Source organism: Bos grunniens, chromosome 15 (genome assembly GCF_055505025.1).
Source record: "Bos grunniens cultivar Pamir isolate PY7600 chromosome 15, Bosgru_T2T1.0, whole genome shotgun sequence".
Taxonomy (NCBI): domain Eukaryota; kingdom Metazoa; phylum Chordata; class Mammalia; order Artiodactyla; family Bovidae; genus Bos; species Bos grunniens.
Window position 1 is genome coordinate 75,563,361 of NC_141179.1, and position 16,359 is coordinate 75,579,719.

General features: G+C 58.8%; 2 protein-coding genes across 23 annotated transcripts in view; one reads left to right on the forward strand and one right to left on the reverse strand.

Annotated features, from left to right (window-relative positions):
* The window catches only part of TSPAN18 (tetraspanin 18), a 214,777-nt gene extending 211,410 nt beyond the window's left edge, over positions 1-3,367 (forward strand). For all 22 annotated transcript variants that reach the window (XM_086341262.1, XM_086341264.1, XM_086341256.1 and 19 more), the window contains one exon: positions 1-3,367. In XM_086341262.1, the coding sequence (XP_086197388.1) occupies positions 1-48 (48 nt within the window). In that variant the 3' untranslated portion in view covers positions 49-3,367.
* TP53I11 (tumor protein p53 inducible protein 11) overlaps positions 3,293-16,359 on the reverse strand; it is a 17,575-nt gene continuing 4,508 nt past the window's right edge. The window contains exons 2-8 of the mRNA XM_086341279.1: positions 9,061-9,128; positions 8,111-8,270; positions 7,417-7,475; positions 7,180-7,228; positions 6,727-6,823; positions 5,929-6,030; positions 3,293-5,461 (exon numbers count right to left, since the gene is read on the reverse strand). Coding sequence (XP_086197405.1) covers positions 5,328-5,461; positions 5,929-6,030; positions 6,727-6,823; positions 7,180-7,228; positions 7,417-7,475; positions 8,111-8,239 — 570 coding nt within the window. The 5' untranslated portion in view covers positions 8,240-8,270; positions 9,061-9,128 and the 3' untranslated portion in view covers positions 3,293-5,327. The remainder of the gene's footprint in view (positions 5,462-5,928; positions 6,031-6,726; positions 6,824-7,179; positions 7,229-7,416; positions 7,476-8,110; positions 8,271-9,060; positions 9,129-16,359) is intronic.

Consider the following 16,359-nt stretch of genomic DNA (forward strand, 5'->3'; position numbering starts at 1 on the left):
CTTTTTGCCATGATCTTTGCCATGTGCCTCTTCCGGGGCATCCAGTAGAGGGTGTGGCCTGAAGCTTGAAGACTCACCCCGCCCACCACTGCCCAGCGCCCAACGCCCTCCCCTCCCCCGCACCCCTGCCCTCTTGGCCCCGGGGGAGGAGGTGAAGCCATCGTGAGTGGCCAGGTAAAGGGGCAGAGGAAAATAGCTATTTTTTTTTAACAAAACAAAATGAAGACAAAACTATGGACTGATACAGCCCGTCTGGACTCGGAGTGGGCACCGCAGGTTCTCTGCATGGACCCGCGTACACCCAGGAGGCAGTCTGCGCTGGAGACCAAAGCAACCAGGTCCCCTCCTCGGCCCAACCAGATCCGGTAGCCTGGGACCTGGGCTTCAGGACTGGGTGTCAAGAACGTAAGGATGTAGGCAAGAAGGAAGCAAAAGGAGATGGTGGAGGAAGACTGGCGAAGCCCAGGGGCACCCAGGAGACCTGGTCACCACGTCCTCGAGGATTTGAAACCTCCTCGGAATCCCTGGTCCCCCTAAGATGGAGTTGTCCTGCCTCAGGCTGGGGCCGAGATTAGAATCCAGACACTGGATCGAAGAATGTCCCAGCCGGTAGGGTCCACGCTTTCCCATCTGTCGGACCAAAGAATCTGGAAAGTCCAGAGAGGGGCAGTTTCTCATCCTCAGTCACGCAGCACATGCATGGCCATTCCGAACAAGAACCCCGTCTCCCCGAGGCTGCCTGTCGCCCCTCCCAGGGTCTGCTGGTCCCAGCAGATCTGATGTTCTCACGGCTCCCTGGCCTCCACGTCCTGGTTTCCCCAGAAGAGAGAGGGCAAGCTGCTCAGGAGTTGCCTCCTCCCAGCTCCACAGCTAAGAATGTTCTGGGCTCTACCCTCCCTGCTCTCCACCCCACACACTCTTCTCTAAGTCCCAGGAACACACACACACACATGCACACACACATCACAGCCCCTTTTCCACACTGCCCACCTTTCCTCACAAGGCCCTCCCTGGTCTCCACCAACTCCCTGGCTCCCAGGGCTGGAAGGAACCCCCAGGATCATCTGGCTCACCTCTCCTCACTCAGAATTGCCGCTTGGATGCCTTCCACAAGATCCCTGCCAAGGCTTCTCCATCTTCTTGCACACCTCCAAGGACAGGGAGCTCACTACCTCCCAAGACAGGCTTCTCTTTGGACTGCTCTGACTTTAGCATCAGCTTAATACATGAAGAGGTTTCTGTTTTTCTGTGGTTCTCTCCATGTCATGCCACTTGTTCTCTCTGTCCCAAAGTGTGAAGGCCACACATGGTCCGCATCCCCCTCCGAGCCCCTTTACCCTCAGGCTGAAGAACCCCAGACCACCTAGTCAGTTTTGCTCTGACATCGTTTTCCGGTCCCTTCACCGTCTGTAGCACACACTTCTGAGTGTTTCCTCAAGGATCTGGCAGGGGGAGGTTTCCTCACAGACTCACCCACACCTACACAGCACCCACAGATCAGCCCCTTATATATGCAGGTCTCAAATTCTAGAGCAGTGTTGGCAACTGCATTGCAAGATGTCTCAACCCTGACCAGTCAGGAGTGGCAGCTGTGCAGAGGATCTGAGCTCTGGTCTGGGCTCAGTGGGCAAGGACAGTGTGATCTTGATGAGTAATGTCTGCCAAGCAACTCGGGCTGGATTGGTGATGTCTGCCACAGGCATGGGCGTGGAACGGGAGGTATGTTGCCTGCTCTCCTCCTATCATTGTCCCTCCTTGGGGTCTGGGAAGGGCCCATTCTGTCTCACAGGCCCTATGCCAGCTTCCAGCCTCCCCTCCAGCCTTCCAGCCTCCAGGAGACGGAGCAGCAGCCTAGAGCTCATGCCCCCCTGCCCTGCCACCTGATACCACCAGAGCTCGGTGTCTGCTGTAAAGACTGGGTTTGACCCTCCCCTTATTGCTGCCTTCCCCCCCTTGCACCCTCCCCGCTGTCCTCTCTGGTCTGAATCTTTCCATAGTGCTGTATCTGGCTGCCCTGGCACCTCCATAAAGATGTTATGAACTTCCTAGAGACCCGGCATCCCCAGGACCCCGGAGGCCATGCAGCTGGGACCCCAGAGAGGTCTCTAGACCCACTTGGCTCCAACTTCCTGGCAGAGGCAAAGGGCTGGTATGAGGTGGACAAAAAAAAAAAAAAAAAGAGGCTGATTAAGCAGGGGTTAGAGTCAATTTGGACAACTGTGTGGCTTCAGTTTAGGGGTACCCTAGGCATCATGGCCCCATCCAGTCCCCACTGCCCAGGAGAATTTGGGGCCTTCAAGGTAAGAAGAACCAGGCATCAGGCACCACCCCCCACCCCCAGGCCCCTGAGATGAAAGGCTGGTCATGGAGGAACACCTGGGGGAGATGGGTTTGAAGGCGGATGTGAGAGTCTCTCATCACCAAGCGCTTTCCAGAAAGGGTCAAGGAGCCTGGATCTTCCCCCACCAACTACATTCTGGGGCTGGAAAGGGGAAGCAGGCCTCTGCTCTGTAGCATTATCGCAGGCTGGCGGCTATTTGCAAGGCTGTCTGCGACCATTCTGAACAGGTCTGAGAAGGCAAAGCCCAGCCCCAGCAGCCCTCAATGGGTACAAATGGCAATTTGGGGGCTACTGGGGTGGGAGTGGGGCTTCCTAGGTGGCACTGATGGTAAAGAAGCTGCCGGCCAATGCAGGAGATGTAAGAGATACGGGTTTGATCCCTGGGTTGAGAAGATTCCCTGGAGGATGGCATGGCAACCCATTCCAGCATTCTTGTCTGGAGAATCCCATGGACAGAGGAGCCTGGCTGGCTACAGTCTATAGGGTCACAGAATCGGGACACGACTGAAGCAACTTAGCATGCACACACGGGGTGGAGCAGGGCAGGGCGGGGCATGAAGTCTCTTTGCTGAGACTTCCTGAGCCTGAAAATAAAACCAGGAACCAGGGAGACCTTGCAGTTGGTCACATACCTTGCCCAGTACTGAAGGCCACCTTCCTGCTTAGGGGCCGGGGGCTGGGACCCTGCCCAGCATCCCATATCCCTCCTCTCCTCTCCATGCCTAAGAAGCCCAGACAGGATCCTCCAAGCCAGCTGAGGCCCCAACCCCCCACCTCCCTAGAAGACCGTCGTCCCTCCCCTGGTGGGTCCTATAAGTCTATTTTGGAAACTGTACATGTTCCCTGCCGTAGGTAGCAGAGCTAATTTATCATGTTTATCCCCCGTGAGCCTCCCTTTTTTATATTATCTATCAAGAGGAGTTTTTGTAATATAAAACAGGACGCCCACACTGATGGTTTTGCACTGGTTTTTGTGACTGTTTCTTACAAAAAGAAAAAGGAACGAAGAATAAATAGTGACCGTGAGGAACGGTGGTCTTGATTGGGGGTGGGGGCAGAGGAGGCTGGGGCCAGGGCAGGAGCTTGGCGGGAGTGAACCGAGTAGAGCCATCCTGGATCTTCTTGAACCTTAGGAGGGACAGCGCCGTCCCCGCGGGCCCTCGTCCACCCTCTCCGGAGCCACGGCCGTGCCGCCCACCCCAGCTTGGCCGGCTTGGCCTGGCCCTGCTCCGGCGCCCACGCTTCCCCCTTCCATGCCAGCATCCCTCCCCTGCTCAGCGGTTGGTTCTTAGGACAAACCGTCCATCACTTGCTGGCGCATTAGCCAGGCCTCAAAAAGCATGGGTCAGCTTCAACACAGCAGGGCCAGAGGGCATGGCCCGCCAGACACCAACACCACCTCCTCAAAAAGCATGGGTCAGCTTCAACACAGCAGGGCCGGAAGGCATGGCCCGCCAGACACCACCTCCACCTCCCAAAGGCTGCACTGACTGCGGGCCTGCCTGGGACTCGGTGGAGGGGTGCGGGGGGGTGGACAGGATTCTACAGAGAGACTAGAACCTCAGCCCAAGAGACGGAGGCCAGGCGGGAATGGCCCGTCCTCAGGGTCCCGCTTCCCCTGCCCTCGGCCGCAGTCAGCAGCCTTGGGCTCCCAACCTGCCGGGCGGGCCTCGGTTAACAGTGATGGCATCACTGGGCAAAGGCCATGTGGCCGGGTTTGTGGCCGCTGGGATGGCTGTGGGTGTAGGGGAGGGCAGTGAGGCCCAGGGTCGGGGTGGGAGGTCCCCCACGTGGCAGCAGCCGGAGCTGGGCTACACCTCAGGACCAACTACTCCGCCCCTTCAACATGGTGCTTAGACAGGAGGCAAGTCTGGGGCCCGGCCTGCTTCCCTGCACACGCGTCCCCAGGACACCGGGGCCGCCAATCCCTGTGTGACGGAGCGAGGGAGGGCGTCGGGTGAGGGACTCGCGGTGGGTGGTGGGCACAGGGTGCTGGACCTGCAGGGGTCTCAGCCCCTCCGGGGCACTGGGGGAGATGGGTGTGAGTGGAGGCGGCCTGCTGAATTGTTTCTATTTTTTTTGCCCTGCTGAGCTTTGAAGGGTACCCAGTCACACCCACAGCCCGGCCTCAGGGCAGCACGCTGGGGAAGGGGGGACGGTGGACGAGGGGGCTGAGTCAGGTGTGCAGCAGACCCCAGAGGACATGCCCAAGTGAGGAGGAAGTGTTTTCTCTCTGCCTGATCCCCAAGCCCCATCACTGACAGGTGGCCTTCATCCGGGGTTACTGGGGTGTTCATCTGTCAGGGCCAGCCTGGGGCCGGGGTGGGGAAGGAGCCTCCACGAGCTGGGGCCGAGGCAGAGAAGCCAAGAGTGAGGCTGGGGCTGAGGACAGGGCCCCGCTGCTCCCGGGAGGCGGAAAGGGAGGTGTCAGCTCAAAGGCGGCCCCCCACAGGGCTCCCTGCCAGCCCACAGCTGTGCTGGGTGCTTAAAGAGCACAGGGGCCCCTGTGTGCGGAGAGGGCCTGCGTGGAAGGGCAGGGCCCCTGGGTCGAGGTCTCGGGTTTTCCAAGCAGGGGCGGAAGCCAAGTCTGGCTGCTTGGGCATCGTTGGCCGGGGGGTGCAGGGGACGGACAGGGAGGCGGTCCACAGCCTCTCAAGAAAGAAGGGTCTCATGATAGGGGAAGAAGGGGCCTGGCCTGGCCGGAGGCCTGTGACTCAAGCTCTCCCGTGAGCGTCTGTCCAGGGGATCCAGAGGCCGGGAGACCCACGAGAAGGAGGCTTCACCGTGCGGGGGGGCAGGACGGGGTAGAAGGGCCCGTCCCCTCCCCAGCCCTGAGGGCCCAAGATCACAGCACCCAGGGAGGAAGGGGAAGGCGCCCACCCTGCCTGCCCGGGGCAGGGTGCTTCCTGCCTTCCAGAACCAAAGGGGACCCGAGGGCGGTCCCAGGGCCTCCCTGCCCCTGAGGGGCCCCTGGCCCTGCGGGTGGCTACACCTTCTTGGGTTTTCGGCCGACTTGGTAATAGTAGTAAACGCTGATGGCGACAAAAAGGAGGCGGCTGGCCAGCAGCAGCAGGATCCCCTGAGACATGAGCCCTGTCTCGGCTAGTGTGGCAGTGACCACTGTGGGAGAGAGGCGGGAGGGGCAGGGGTCAGGAGCGCTGTTCCTCACCCCCCAGCACGGGAGGCCAGGGGCCCCGGTGCAGCTGCCTGGCTGACCCCACCCCCGTCCTGAGCTGGGGCGTCCGGCCGGCCACCCAACCCCACAGGTACGTGTGGCAGGGACAGGGGCAAGCATGTGGGCACGGTTGGGCGTGTGTTGTCCCCCACTGTGCTGGGGACACGAGGGAGCAGTGGGTGGTGGGTGCATGGACGTGCATTCAGGAGGGCACAGGCGCACGTCGGCCGTGTGGGCACAGCGTGCAGGCTCACAGGTGAACGCGGCCACATGGGTCCCTCCCCCTCACACAGGTTTTCATCGCTTCCCGGAAATCAAGTGGCAAGAGTTGGGAGGTCAGGGACCAAGTTACCGGCACCCCATCAGCTACCCACCGCCCCCCCACCCCCCAACTGTCCAGCTCAGGACTCACCCAAGAATTGGACCGAGAAGTAGCAGGCTTCAGTGAGCAGAGTCCATCGGATGATGACCTTCTCAGCCGTGTAGAGAGCATTCCACATGATCAGGGAGATGCCTGGGGTGAAGGACAAGGAGGGGACTGGGTGCGGGGCAGCCTGACCCCCCCTCTTGAGATGGGGGCAAGGGGTCTGCTCCTCTTCCCTTCGGCAAAGTAGCCAGGACCCCAGGGATCCCCTGCCCCCACTCACAGGCAGGGAGGTTTTGGAAGGGAGGCTGGATTGCACCCCACTGATAACCCGAAATGTCAGACTGGGACTTTAGCCTGCAGGTAATAGGGAGCCATAGAAAGTTCTGGCGGCGCGAAGGACACCACAGGTGCTGGGGTTTAAATGCAGTTTCCTAACAGGCACTGCTTGTGTGTAACTCAGGCTGGAGAAGAAACAGAAGCAGTGAGGGTTTTACAGACGCTGTGCTGATTCCGCCTCCTCGTCTAGGCTGTGAGACCCTGGAGGGCGGAGCCTGGGCTGCCTTCATCTCTCTATCCCAGTGCCCTGGTGGAGCACTGCACACAGCAAGCGTTCAGTAAGTGCTTTGTCTCAGACGATGGTTAAGAACAGCCCCAAACTACAGGCGATGCTCCACCAGTGGCCGCAAGATGGTAGCACACACCCAGCAGAGACAGACTCGGCAGCTGAAGGGGAAGCGGAGCCCCAGCACAAAGAAAAGAAAGGCCCCCCAGGTTTCCCTCACCCTCCATGGTCCCCCCCGCAGTTGCTCATCACCTTCCAGGCGTCTGCCCAGCAATACTCACTGAGGAGGGCACCGCCATAGAGGCGGATGGGGGTCTTACTGGTCACCTGCGCTCCGTCGAAGACCGCATCATAGAGTTGGTCAGGAAAGGCAAGGGCCTGTGGACAGTGGGCGGGAGGCTTGGGGTGACTCCCTGTGGAACCTTCCCCTTGGTCATCTCCTTCCTTTCCCCAGCAGCAGTCCAGGGCCAGGACCCTGACTGCCCCCACCCCGTCCATGGCAACAGAGATCTCAGGTTCCAAGGACAAACAGTCAGGACTGTGGACCAGGGGACCTTGGATGCTCCAGGGCAGGGCACAGGGGGTATGAGCATCCGCACAGGTCAGAGAGGCGGCCAGAGAGCCTGGACAGCAGAGGCGTCAGTATGATGGTCCGATGGCCCTGTGGGCAACGGCAGCAGGGGGTCCCAGGGCAGCAGAGGGCGCCGGGTCCCAGGGCTGGGGCAGGGACTCACCATGATGGCAATGCCGGAGAAGAGCACAGCAGAGACAAACTGCCAGACTCTGGGGAGACGCAGAGAGGAAGGTCAGAGGCAGACCGCTCGCTGCCACCCTCAGGCCCCACCCCGGACCCTCCCTTCTCCAGGCAAATGGAGGGATAGCTGGTCTGGAGGAGGGAACCAGGGACAAGACTACACAGGGCCCCACCCCACAGCCTTGCCCCCCGCCAACACTCACAAGTCAATGCTCACCTGAGCCCCAAAGGCTCTCGAACAGCAAACTTGATCTCATTGCCTAAGACCTGGCTGATCTGTGGACAGAGAGGGGTCAGAAGGCAGCGCTGTCTGCCCAGCTCACTCCCTACCTCCCAGAGCCCGCCAGATGCCCAGGGACCCACCTGGGTGCCTCTGCTTAGCCAGAGTGACCTAGGCTGGGAGGGTCACACTGAGGCCACACTCTGCCTCCTCTTGATACCAGGGCCCAGAGGAAGCTGAAAATATGGGGCCTGAGAATGTGAGTTCAGGCATCTGCCAGTTGTGGACTTGAAGCCTGGCTCTACCATTTATTGGTGTGGTCCTGGGCAAATCTTTAATCTCTCTGAGCGTCAGTTTTCCCATCCATAAAATGGGTTAATAACTGAACCTACATCTCCCAGGGCTAACAGGAAGATTAAAAAATGCTTATAGAGCAGCTGGTGCCATAACAAGCAAATAATCAGCACTCAACTAATTCTAACCATCCGTTTTCATTATTGCTGCTATTCCTCTGACATATCCATTACAGTTCCAGAAAATATGAGCTGAATCTAGGGGCCCCCTGCAGCTATACGGGTCTCAGCTACTCTTCTCCCCAAACAGTGGGCCAGACCCGCCTCCTCAAATTGGTGCTCAGAGGCAGACCCCCACGCGTGGCTGGTTCAAGGCCCCTCCTTCGAGCCCGGCCCACCTTGGAGCGGTGGACCTCCCCGTCGTCGTCCTCCCCGCCCACACCGAGGATCTTGCGGGTCTTCAGGCGGCTCACGAGGTCCGTCTGGCTGTGTTTCTTCATGAGAGGTGGGGGCTGCTTGGCTGCCATCTTGTCCTGGAGCCCGGCCTCTGCAGCAGAGCTGCGGGGAAACACCGGTCTCAGACACTGACCTTGACTGGCATCCAGATCTCAGAAGGCGGCCAGACCCCAGCCTGGGGCCTGGGGGAGGCCTCCCCGTCAGCCTAGGGCAGCAGGTGGACACCTAGAGGAGGACTCTGAGGGCCTGGGCTTAGTTCTGGGCTCCCTAACCACCCAGCTGTGAGATGAAACAGGCAACTCACTGCCCTATCCTGGCCTCAACTTCCTCATCTGTAAAATGGGTTAGGGCAGATGTTCTTAAGGCCTTCCAGCTCTATCAGCCTGTCTGGCCTAAACGGATGTGGCCTACCCCTAGTGACCAGGCTGGAGGGAGCCTTACAGACAGTCCTAGGGGAAGTGTAGGCCTAGGACTAGGCATTCAGGCCTAGATGGAGACCAGACCCAAAGATTCTTGGAGGCAAGGAGTTAACTGGGGCCTGGGTCAGCCTTGCCAAAAAAGGGAAAGGTCTGCCCAAGCCTGGGTAGGGGTCCTGAGTGCTGGGGTCCAGGCCCCTACTAAATTTTTGCCCATACAATTCCTACTGCCAGCAAGCCCCCCCACCCACCCACCCACACTCCCAGACAACCTCCACTCAGCCTGCCAGCACTGGAAAGAAGGGGAGGGGGGACCCCAGGACCCAGCCGAGCCAGAGGAGGGCTGGCCGGGCTCGGGGGCAGCAATCTGGCCTTGCCTCTCCCTGCTCTCCCCCACCTCCAGCCCATAAACCGCGAAGGCCCCCAGTCGCCAGCCTCCCTCCAGCTCCACCTCCGGCCGGATCCTGAGCACCTACTGTGTGCCGGGCGATGAGGACGCTGAGGTGAGTTGAGTGGCCGTCCTCACCTTCAGTCAGCACAAAGTCTATGCGAAGGAGACAAGAGTGGAAGCCACAGTGAGGTCAAGGTGTCCAGAAGCTGGCCCCAAGGGGGCCTCCTGTAACCACAGCCATCCTGCTAGATGGATACCGCTTGTACCCATTCTACAGATGAGGAAGCCAAGTTCAATGAAGTTCAACAGAGACCAGGTTTAAAAAATGGTTAGCAAGGCCCCCCCCCCAGTAGGTGCCCCACGCATGCTGGGTGCCTCCCACATTCCTGCACCTCATTCCCACCCACAGTAACTCCAGCAGGGCAGGAGAACCACCCCCCGATAACCGACAAGGCTCAGAAGTTGCCTGTGCCTCAGCCAGGGACCCGAGGTGGGCTTGCCAGACGCCCCTGACCAGGCCTCAGATGCAGGTCTTCCTGTCGTGTGGCCCTAGCCAACGTCTCAGCCTCCCAGCCACAGCCAGGGCTTCCAGAGGGAGGGCACGGACACATCCTCAGGTCACCTCCAGCCCTCCAGCCTCCCGGTGTCTCAGAACAAAATAAAGCGCCCAGCAAACAAACATCAGAACAAAGACTCAAACGGCGGGACGTTCAGATACTGTGGCTTTAGACCGGATGAACTGGGCATGGCGCACACCAGCCCCGAGTCTGGAGACAATGGTCATTCAGTTTCAGTTCAGTCGCTCAGTCGTGTCCAACCGTTTGCGACCTCATGAACCGCAGCACGCCAGGCCTCCCTGTCCATCACCAACTCCCAGAGTTCACCCAAACCATGTTCATTGAGTCAGTGATGCCACCCAACCATCTCATCCTCTGTTGTCCCCTTCTCCTCCCACCTTCAATCTCTCCCAGCATCAGGATCTTTTCAAATGAGTCAGCTTCCCGCATCAGGTGGCCAAAGTATTGGAGTTTCAGCTTCAGCATCAATCCTTCCAATGAATACCCAGGACTTTGGATCTCCTTGCAGTCCAAGGGACTCTCAAAATTCTCCTCCAACACCACAGTTCAAAAGCATCAATTCTTCGGCGCTCAGCTTTCTTCACAGTCCAACTCTCACATCCATACATGACCACTGGAAATACCATAGCCTTGACTAGACGGACCTTTGTTGACAAAGTAATGTCCCTGCTTTTGACTGGAGGTCTTTTGTGAGTGATGTCCAGACCCAGCAGCCCTCCTAAGCCCCGCAGCCTAGCACCTCATCTAAAAGAAGGCAGCTGTGCTCTTCCCTCCTTTGTATATACACGCTCGGGGAGTGGGAGGCGGCAGCTGGCAGTGACCCAGAAGGCAGCCCAATGCCCAATGCCGGTCAGAGAGGGGGTGGCCGCCAACCCCAGCCTGGGGCAGCCAGGGTGTAACTGGGCTCCTCACGGCGGGAGGCGGGGGGAGGCGGCCCAGGCACTATCACAGCTCAGTCACTTGCTACCACCTTCTTGGAGATCCAGGTAGAAGGTATAATTAGACTTGCATCCCTCCCGATGCCAGATGGACCGCTGGAGGCTGCCCACGGGAGTCAGTGAGCCACTGTGAGGAACAGCCCAGACCTGGCCCCCATCCGGCCCTCCACCAAGGAAGCACCTGGCAGCCACCCTTCCGCTTCCAGCCTCCCCTTTGGTCTTTTGTTTATTTGCATACAGCAAAACGGACCTTCTCTGTGGTCTGTAGTGCTAACAATCATAGCACAAGGGCAGGTAACCACCTCCTCCACATCAGGACCCTTACCACTCGGACCCTCCCCTTGCCCTAACCCCTGGCAACCAGCGATCTGTTACCTGGCATCTGTCACTATAGTTTTGTTTGTGCACATGCGTTACACAAATAGAATCATTTATGTATATAACCTCGGAGACCCGCTTCCTTCTTTCATTCAGCGTCCTGCCTTTGAGACCCATCCATGCTGTGTGTATGGACGGTCCCTTCCCCTTGGCAGGAGAGTGGTATTCCCGGATGCCAACATACCAGTTCGTTTCCCCTGTCTCTCACTCACTGATGGACATCTGAGTTGTTCCAGAGTTTGACTGTTGAGAATAGAGCTGCCATAAATATTCGTTGCAGGTTGGGGGGGTGACCATGAGTTTTCATTTCTCTAAGGTAAATGCTTGGGCGTGGAATTATACTGAATTACAACATACAGTAAATCTACAGTCAACTCTAGGGAAAGTGCCAGACTGCGTTCCAAAGCAGCGAACCGTTTACATATCCCCACAACGCACGCGTGTTCCTATTCCTTCCTGGTCTCCCCAGCATCAGCTATTCTCAAACTTGACTTTGACCCTTCATATAGGTCTCCCTGGCATTTTAACCCTTCTCACCTAGACCGGCCAGGCTGCCTGACTCACTGCTGTGCCTGTTACTAGCTGTGTGGGCAAGTCACGTAGCTCGGAGCCTCAGTTTTCCCCATCTGTGAAATGGAGCTGTAATTCTCAGCTCCTAGAGATTCAGGGGCAAAAAGGGAAGCTTGGTCCCAGCACACAGCAGAGCACCTGCACGTTTAAAGGAAAGAAGTTCATTTAGTGAGGCTGAGCTGTGAGGCGGGCACGGGGTGGTAGCACCCAGCCCTGCCCTTAAGCAGCTTACAGCCTGGGTGGGGGTGGGGAAGCTGATCTGTCAGCCACCAATCAGAGCAAGTTGATTCTCTGAGCCCCAGTGTTCTCATCTGTGAAATGGAAACAATAATCCTTACATCTTCCCTAGGGCTAGTCAAAGGATACTAAATAATGGCCAGAAAGTAGTTTATAAAGGGCCAGCTAACTGCTAAAGCCGGAAGAGCTTAGCTGCCGAAGCCATACTCTCCCGAGTTCAAAGCCCAGGTCTACCACTTCTTAGCTGTGTGCCTGTGGGAAAGTCACTTAACCTTTCTGGGCCTCAGTGGCCCCATCTGCAGCTGGGAAAGCCAAGGATCTTCCCTCACCAGGATGCTGTGAGAAAACACGTGTGGGGAGAGCATAGGGCAGTGCCGGGCCCACGCCAAGCACTCGGCTGAGATGAGCACTGATACACAAACACCCCCTCCTCCCCACGCCCCCCATGCGGCAGGGGCTCGGATGGAGACTGGGGAGGGTCAGGAGACTGGGGAGGGTCAGGAGAATGGCCGAACTAGCATTTCCTAACGTCTCCACCGGCTGGACAAAGCCCCAAGATCTCAATCCCATCGCCTAAGGCTGACGCTCCGGGCCAGGTCAGCGATCCCTGCTAGGAGGGTCGGCTGCCTTCCTCTGCCCCCTGTGCCCTCCCCACCAACACAGCACAATGCTCCCCTTGGCACCACAGGCCCATGGCTGGTACGGACAGGGGGAGGTCACAGCGTCCTGGGCACCATCGGACATCCAGCATCACTGAGGTGGGATAAGCCTTATCCACAGACACTGCCATCAGGCACCTGGGCCGGGGGGACCCATTGTCGCCACCCCTGGAGGCCCCCCGGGTCCCGGCAGTGAGCTCACCACTGACAACGGACCCTGCAGCCTCCCAGGCAAAGTGAGATCCTGAACTTTATCTCCAGGGAGCAGGATCCCCAGCAGCCAGCCGGCCCTATGGAGCTAACCGCTCTGAGCACTGAGTCCCGGGGGCTCCTTCACCCCAGGACCAGGCCCTATCCCCCCAGGGAGGGCAGGTGGGCAGCTCTCACCAACCCTTAAGCACCCAGTCCCAAGACGACCCCACACACCCTCATCTGCCGATGAATTGTCCTCCCTTTCAAGGCCTCTCCAGGTATCTTTTTTAGGAGCGGCCCCCCTTTAACCTAACAGAGGATGGAGGGAGTGTCCCCCGCTCCCTTGCTGCACCCCAGCTAGACACTGGCTTTGGGACAGCCAGACCTGGGTTCAAATCCTGCTTCTGTAAGGCACTGAAGCTCTCCCAGTTTCTGCCCCTGTGCTAATGAGAAGGGGCACTCTGCAGAAGTGCGGGGGAGGGAGGGAGTGTGTACGGGCAGGTGCCAACAGCAAAGCGCCCTTCCGCCCTGCCCAGGGCCAGGCCAGGCCGAGCTCCTTCGCCTCCCCTCTCCTCACCCAGCCGTGCAAGTGGAAAAAGCTTGCCTGTCACAGCTGTCGCGCTTCCGTTCCCAGGCCCCACTGCCTCCTGAAGGGCCCCTAGGGCTCCCCCGGGGGGTGCCAGGCTGCCCAAGGCAAGTGAGCGAGGGGCGGGAGGAGGGCTGCCTCTCCACCAGCCAGGCTAGGAGAAGGGGAAATTCGGCTTGCAGCCCCCAGACCCAGCGTTCATGACCTTTTGCATGCTGCCTCCAGCCAGCTTCTCTGACCTCAATTCCCAATAAACCAGCAAATCATGGGCCTTCGAACAGTTGTTCCCCTTTCTGAACCACTGCCCTCTGCTCCTCCCACCCCGAGGCCCCCGGCTCCTCAAGGGCTTTGCAGCGCCCTCCTCCAGGGCACCTCCCCAGGGCACAGTGCCCTCGTCGCTCTGAACTCTCAGTGGCGGCCACAGGCCACTTCTGGCCCATCCTTCTCAGGGTTTCAGGGCCAGTTGGCCTCCCCAGGACCCAGCGATCTGAAGGTAGAGCTGGTAATCTCCCCACCTGAGAACCGTCCCGCGGGCCCCCGGACACAGAGATACTCAACGGCACAGAAGACCAGACAGTGGGGCCAAGGCAAGCAGGCCTCCCCCACCCCCTGCAGAAGACTCAGGATCACCCTCTGAGCTGGCAGGGCCCGAGGGGAGGCTCTGATCCAAACACTGGTAGGACAAGGCAGACACCTGAGGCCCAGCGCGGGCAGGCCCTGCCCCAGGCCATGCCTGAGCTGGTGACACAGAAAGGGCAGGGAAGGGACTCTGTGGTCAGGCAGAGTTGGGTTCCAATCTGACACCTCCTCCGGCCAGGCGGCCTTGGGCAAGTAGGTCAGGGGTGCTGAAGACTCCCTGAGAGTGACTCGGGTTTTCCCTGGCATCTGGGGTGCCCAGGAAATGGGTGGTGATTGGATGAGAGCATGGGATGAGACCCCCCTCCCCGGACCTCAGAAAGCGCAGCCATCTGGAGGGGAGTGCCACAGGGCAGGGCCTGGACAGGTTGGGGTGTGGGAGGAGTTCAACAAAAATTTGTGACAGAAGTTGGGGGGAAGGGTTTTGAGGCACCCTGCTGGCCAAGATCGGACCCCCCCCCCCCCCCCCCCGCCTACGTAGGCCCTTCCTCCTTCCTTTTCTGAGGCCAGAAAAGAATACCCGCAAACAGCTCCCAGAGCCTGAAAGACGGAAGGAGCTGTGATGGGACAGAGGCTGAGCAACGCCCCCAGAGACTGCACCGAGAGAAGGGCTCATTGGGGTGGGGGAGTGTTGTGGGGGGGTGTTACAAGGATCGGGGCGGGGGGATGGGAGGGTGGGTATATACTTAATGATTGGGCAAACTTGGGTTCAAACCCCCAACCCTTTCTCTCAATTGTTCTGTGATGTCAGGAAAGTTACCTAACCTCTCCGAGCCTCCTCATTTGTGAAACCACAGGACGAATTCTTAGCTCTCAGGGTTTTGATTAGACAGACTGAGAAAAAGCAGTGGAGGGGCGTGGCCCCTGGTGCTCCCCAAAGGACAGCAATTAACAACACTAATGGGGCAGCTGTCCAGGCCCTGCCCCCACAGCAGATCCGTGGGGCTGGGGCATCACTCCCATGCCAGTTTTGCAGGACCTCTCTCCCAACCACCCCCCAGAGCCTTCCAGGGAAGCCTGGTTTCCATAGAAACAGATGGACTGCAGAGCAGTCCCCTTCGTGAAGACTGTGCCCCCACAAGGGCTGGCTTAGGAACCTAACCGGCAGGGGAGGGGGCCCAAAACACCCACCAGCTGCCAAGCCTCTGGTGATTCAGTGGGGAGTCACTGCTGCTGAGTATCAGAGCCAAGAGCTGCTTCCTTTGCAAACATGACCCTCTGCAAGAGGGCCAGTGCACCTGTAAGGAGAAACGCCCCCAGATCATCCATCCCAGGAAAGGAGGCAGTGAACAAGTACTTCCAGACCAGGAACTCTGCGCTCACCCCCAGAGCCCAATGAGAACGGCTGTATTACAGATAAGGAAACTAAGGCCCAAGTGACTTATGCACATGTGTATCTCGGGCTAACTGACAAAGCTGAAATTCCAACCAAGTTAATGGTGCCTAATGGATATTCAGAGAGGAGTTCATGTGTGTGTGTGTGTGTGTGTATGTGCGCGCACGTGCCCATGTGTGGGCTGGGGGTGTGGTGTGCTGAACATGACATCCAACAAGAACTGAGCTCTAAGCTTTCTTCCCCATCACATCTCCCCTTGAAAGTCCCTGGCGGGTTGCCAGCATGTGAACCCCGCCCTGGGGTCCAGCCTCCCTTGGATGAAGGCCCTGTGACTCTTGCAGGACCCGGGGAGGGCTGCAGGGAGACCCATTGTTCTGTTATCACGTTGGTACAGAATAGCTGGAAATGGGGACTGGAACATGCAGTGGAGGAGTGGGGGAAGTGAGAGCCGGAGTCTCCCGGCTCTGCGAAGAGGGAAGCGGGGCAGGGAGAGCCCCAGCAAGGGCACCCTGGGGGCTAGGATCCAGAGCCAGCATCATCCTTCTTGCATTCCTTCCCTAGGGCAGCCCATCAGCCCCTTGGGCAGGAGGGGGGGTCTAAAGACCCCCAGCCCTGACCCTCCGCTTGGTTAGGCCCTCAGGCAGAGTGAGTCTCCAGTCTCAAGGGTCCAAGTCTCCGGGCTCTGCCCTACGAGTCCTGTGCCTTTGGGCAGATTGACTTCCTGCAACACCTGACTTACTGGGCTGCCAGCAGGGTTACACAGCTGCATCACGGCCATGACCACGGTGGCCTTTGGGGTGCAGGCTTGTGCCAGGGTTGGGGGTTTTCTCAGCGCACATGGGCTAAGGGCAGAAGCCGAGGTGAGGGTACCACGCGGCAGGACTTCCTTGCAGCATGTCCCTCGAGAGCAGAGCGCAGTTATTCTAAAGGCCAGCCCCCCTTGTCTCACAAGAAGCCAGTGAGTCAGGGGAGGGCGGGGCCTCGCCATCCACCTCTCTTGGGTACCAGCTTCACCACCCGGGCTAAGGATGTGTCAAGGGCGAGGATGACAGAGTAGAACCGGCCGAGGAGAGGAAAGAACACGATTCGAATCCCGCAGGGACATAAACCTGCCCCCATGACAAGGCTCAGTAGTCAAGAAAGGAATTCCACGACCCATTTCCAAGAACCTCCAGGAACACAGGAGCTGGCAGCAGAGGCTTTGACAGAAGCTGGAAGGCTGAGTCCTGAGTCACTGGGCTGGGAGACCAGACAACTGAGGTCAACAACAGACT